General features: G+C 40.9%; 1 protein-coding gene across 2 annotated transcripts in view; it reads left to right on the forward strand.

Moving 5' to 3' along the window:
* Positions 1 to 2,327, forward strand: part of LOC109523179 (asparaginase and isoaspartyl peptidase 1) — a 15,795-nt gene extending 13,468 nt beyond the window's left edge. For both annotated transcript variants that reach the window (XM_019882161.1, XM_019882162.1), the window contains one exon: positions 1,639 to 2,327. In XM_019882161.1, the coding sequence (XP_019737720.1) occupies positions 1,639 to 1,850 (212 nt within the window). In that variant the 3' untranslated portion in view covers positions 1,851 to 2,327. The remainder of the gene's footprint in view (positions 1 to 1,638) is intronic.
* Positions 2,328 to 3,249: the final 922 nt, after the last annotated feature.

Consider the following 3,249-nt stretch of genomic DNA (forward strand, 5'->3'; position numbering starts at 1 on the left):
CGAAAAGCGTCCTCAGCTCAGCGTCCAGTAAGAATTCCGGCGATTCTCGACTTCAATTGAAAGATATTAGCTCGCCAGTAGGTGACCGTTGTGTGTTAGGCGTGCGTTTGAGTTTGTCTCCAGCTGCTGAGAGCAGCGATGGAATGGTTAGTTAGTCAGGAGGTGATCGTTCGGGCAACATTCAGCCCAGCCAGTGTCACGCATGGCAAAATACACGGTTAAAATACACATGTTCACCCTATTGAGACCAGTTGTTATGGTGGAAACTTTGGCCGCTTTGCGGGACGGGAAAATATCATCAGATCGGAATGAAATTTTGCACAGAACCTTGTACCATAGTATCGACAAGAATTCCGACCCGGCCCGACGAATCCGACAAACTTTTTTTTTTGCCATGAAAATGTGGACCACCCTACTCAACATGTATGAAGGAAAACTCTCGTACTCAACCCCACTAGTATGAATAATTTTGATACTTAATAGCAAATGCAAGACAGTACACAAACTTTTTTTCCTATTTTCTGTTGCTCGTCTACAGGGGTGTCCAAACCCATTCCTCGAAGGCTGTTGTCTGGCGTATTTTACATGTCTCCCTATTCCAACAGTCGTGATTCAAATGATCAGGATTGTTATAAGGCTTCTTCTGCGCTTGCTCAGGAGCTGATCATTTTAATCAAGTGTGTTGGAGTAGCGAGAAATAAAGCACGCAGGACAGCGGCCCTCAAGGGCATGCCTGCTCCATGCCCGGCACTTATGTGGTGTCATTTGTGTTTGCACCACGTTTGTCAAATGACTCATGCTCAACCAATAAACAACGTTATGAAACACTAACACATTGTTTTTGTGTTCAAATAGGTGTAAAAGAAGACATTGCGCATTACTCGGTGCATAGTGGGCCCAAACTTAAATTTTATAGAAGCAAACAGAAAAGTTTGGGGTGCACACTATAAATCGATGTGAAAAGTAAATATTCAGTATTACGGATGAATACTTTCACAATAAATGCAGAAACGTCATTATCTTAAAATTTACATTTCACAGTGCAGGTTTTGAAACCAGGTAAATATGATAAACAAGTTATACATCTTAAATACTAAAAAATCATGTTAATGTTTAGGCCAGCAGTACCAGTTTTAGGGTAGAATTTGCGGTACATGATCTCCATGAAATACCTCAGGTAGGTGAATTTGCACAGCCACTCACCCGGAACACCCAAACCCCCCCCCTCACAAAATGACACGTATCAGGTTTGTCTCGTCTGGCACACGTGGTTTACTGAGGAGCATGTAAGCACTAATTGTCCATTATTCATTTTTTACCAGAGTAACGTGAAACCTTCAGATTTGCGCTATACTGTAAGCCTAAAACCGGCCTCTTTTGACATAATGGCCAATCACAGTGGTCATCCACGTTGGCGTTTGCATGGCACTAACAAAGATCGTGCTCATTTACAAGCTGCATTACTTTTACATCAATTTTCAGGCTCTTATCATTTTCAAAAACAGCAGTTGTTTTTATAAACATTCCTAACATTGCAATTATCGCTGCGACAGATTAATTTGCACACTGTCATCTGGCCACCTGTCAAGTGACCATCAAGTTCATGTTTCCTCTGATGATGAAACGTTCTGTCACCAGGTCAGTCGCCAGAGGCAGCCTCTGACCTCAGCCTGGCCTACATGAAGTCCAGAGTGCAGGGATTGGCTGGGGTGGTGACAGTGGATCCACAGGGTCAATGGGCTGCTCGCTTCACCAGTTCTCAAATGGCCTGGGCTGCAGCCCAAAAGGATTGCCTCCACTACGGTTTATACACCGGGGAACACTTCACCCAAAGCATTGATGAACCTTAATGAGAGAAAACACACGACTCAGGAAAGTTTCCCATATACATTTCTTTGTTTAAAATAATTATTCACAAAAAATCTATTTTTCCTTTACTGGGGCTATCCTAAGGGTTTCACATAAGGGCTGTCTTCCTGGAAGTTCCATTATGAGAATACAATAAACATACAATTACATACAGCATTTAAAGGTTTGCATTAACAGCACAATCTGAATCTATTTTATCTGAAATATTGTGTTGTTTTAAAAGTGAAGGCAAAGTCACTTTTGCGCTGGTGATGAAGGTTACGACTAAATCACAATGATGACAGTTACATCTTACAGCCACAAGAGGGTGATGTTGTAAACGAAACAAAAGATGAAGTGAGTTGACAATACAGTACATTGCAGAATTTCTTTGGACGCATATCCATGTTTTCAGATTGTTACTCGACATGAAATTATGTTATTAAATCAGATTTCAAATAAAAAGGGATTTGTTTTTCCGTCCTGTTTTGTTGTAATTGTTTGATGACATTATTATTTTTGCAAGAACTAGCATGAATGGGAGAGTCGCTCTGTTTTCCATCCACCCATTTTCTATCCTGTCGAGGGTCGTGCGGAGATAGAGCTTATCCCAGATGACTGCGGGTGAAAGGCGGGCCACACCTTGGATTGCTCGACAACAATACAATAAGCTTAGTCGACTGTCCCCCATGCAACTGTGGACTTTTTCCACTGCACCGTCTTATTTCTATTATTTATTTTTTGTTTTGAGTTGCAACTACAAACCTACAGGTAACAGGAACTAAAAGCAGATAAAATACAGTAAACCGCTGGTCGGACGACGAAAGTGTTTACACTGAAAGCATCAGTAAGATGTGGGGATTAGTTGACACAGCACTGGTGACCTACAGACAACATCCCATTAACTTTTCACATGTAAAATGTGAGAAATAACCGCAGACTTCAGTAGCCTGAACCCATTCATTGAAATTTATTCTCGCAAATCAAATTAACAAGATTAATCTATAAATAAGGTTTGAAAATCTGAACGAGCTAGAACACAATAATGGATAGTTGGATAGAGTCATTAAACAAATTGGTTTTGGGCTTCTGACTTCTGAATACTTTACGTGCAATGCCTTTACTGTGGTGCTGGATGGTATATAACTCAAATCCATCTATTAAGATGTCTTGAAATTATGCAATTCCCTTCGTAAACAGGACTACAGTACTATATTGCTCGATATAAAATGTTCGTCTTTATTTATTTGCAGTCTTCAGGAAACTGTAGTACATCTGGCTGTCAAACTATTCTGACGAGAGTGTCCTCATTGTATTTTGGGTTAATTTTGTGTGTAAACCAGCGGTCCCCAAACTTTTTCCTGTGAGGGCCGCATAAGCTTTGCTTCTGTGATGGGGGGG

The sequence above is a fragment of the Hippocampus comes genome, unplaced genomic scaffold, assembly GCF_001891065.2.
Source record: "Hippocampus comes isolate QL1 unplaced genomic scaffold, H_comes_QL1_v1.1 scaffold36, whole genome shotgun sequence".
Taxonomy (NCBI): domain Eukaryota; kingdom Metazoa; phylum Chordata; class Actinopteri; order Syngnathiformes; family Syngnathidae; genus Hippocampus; species Hippocampus comes.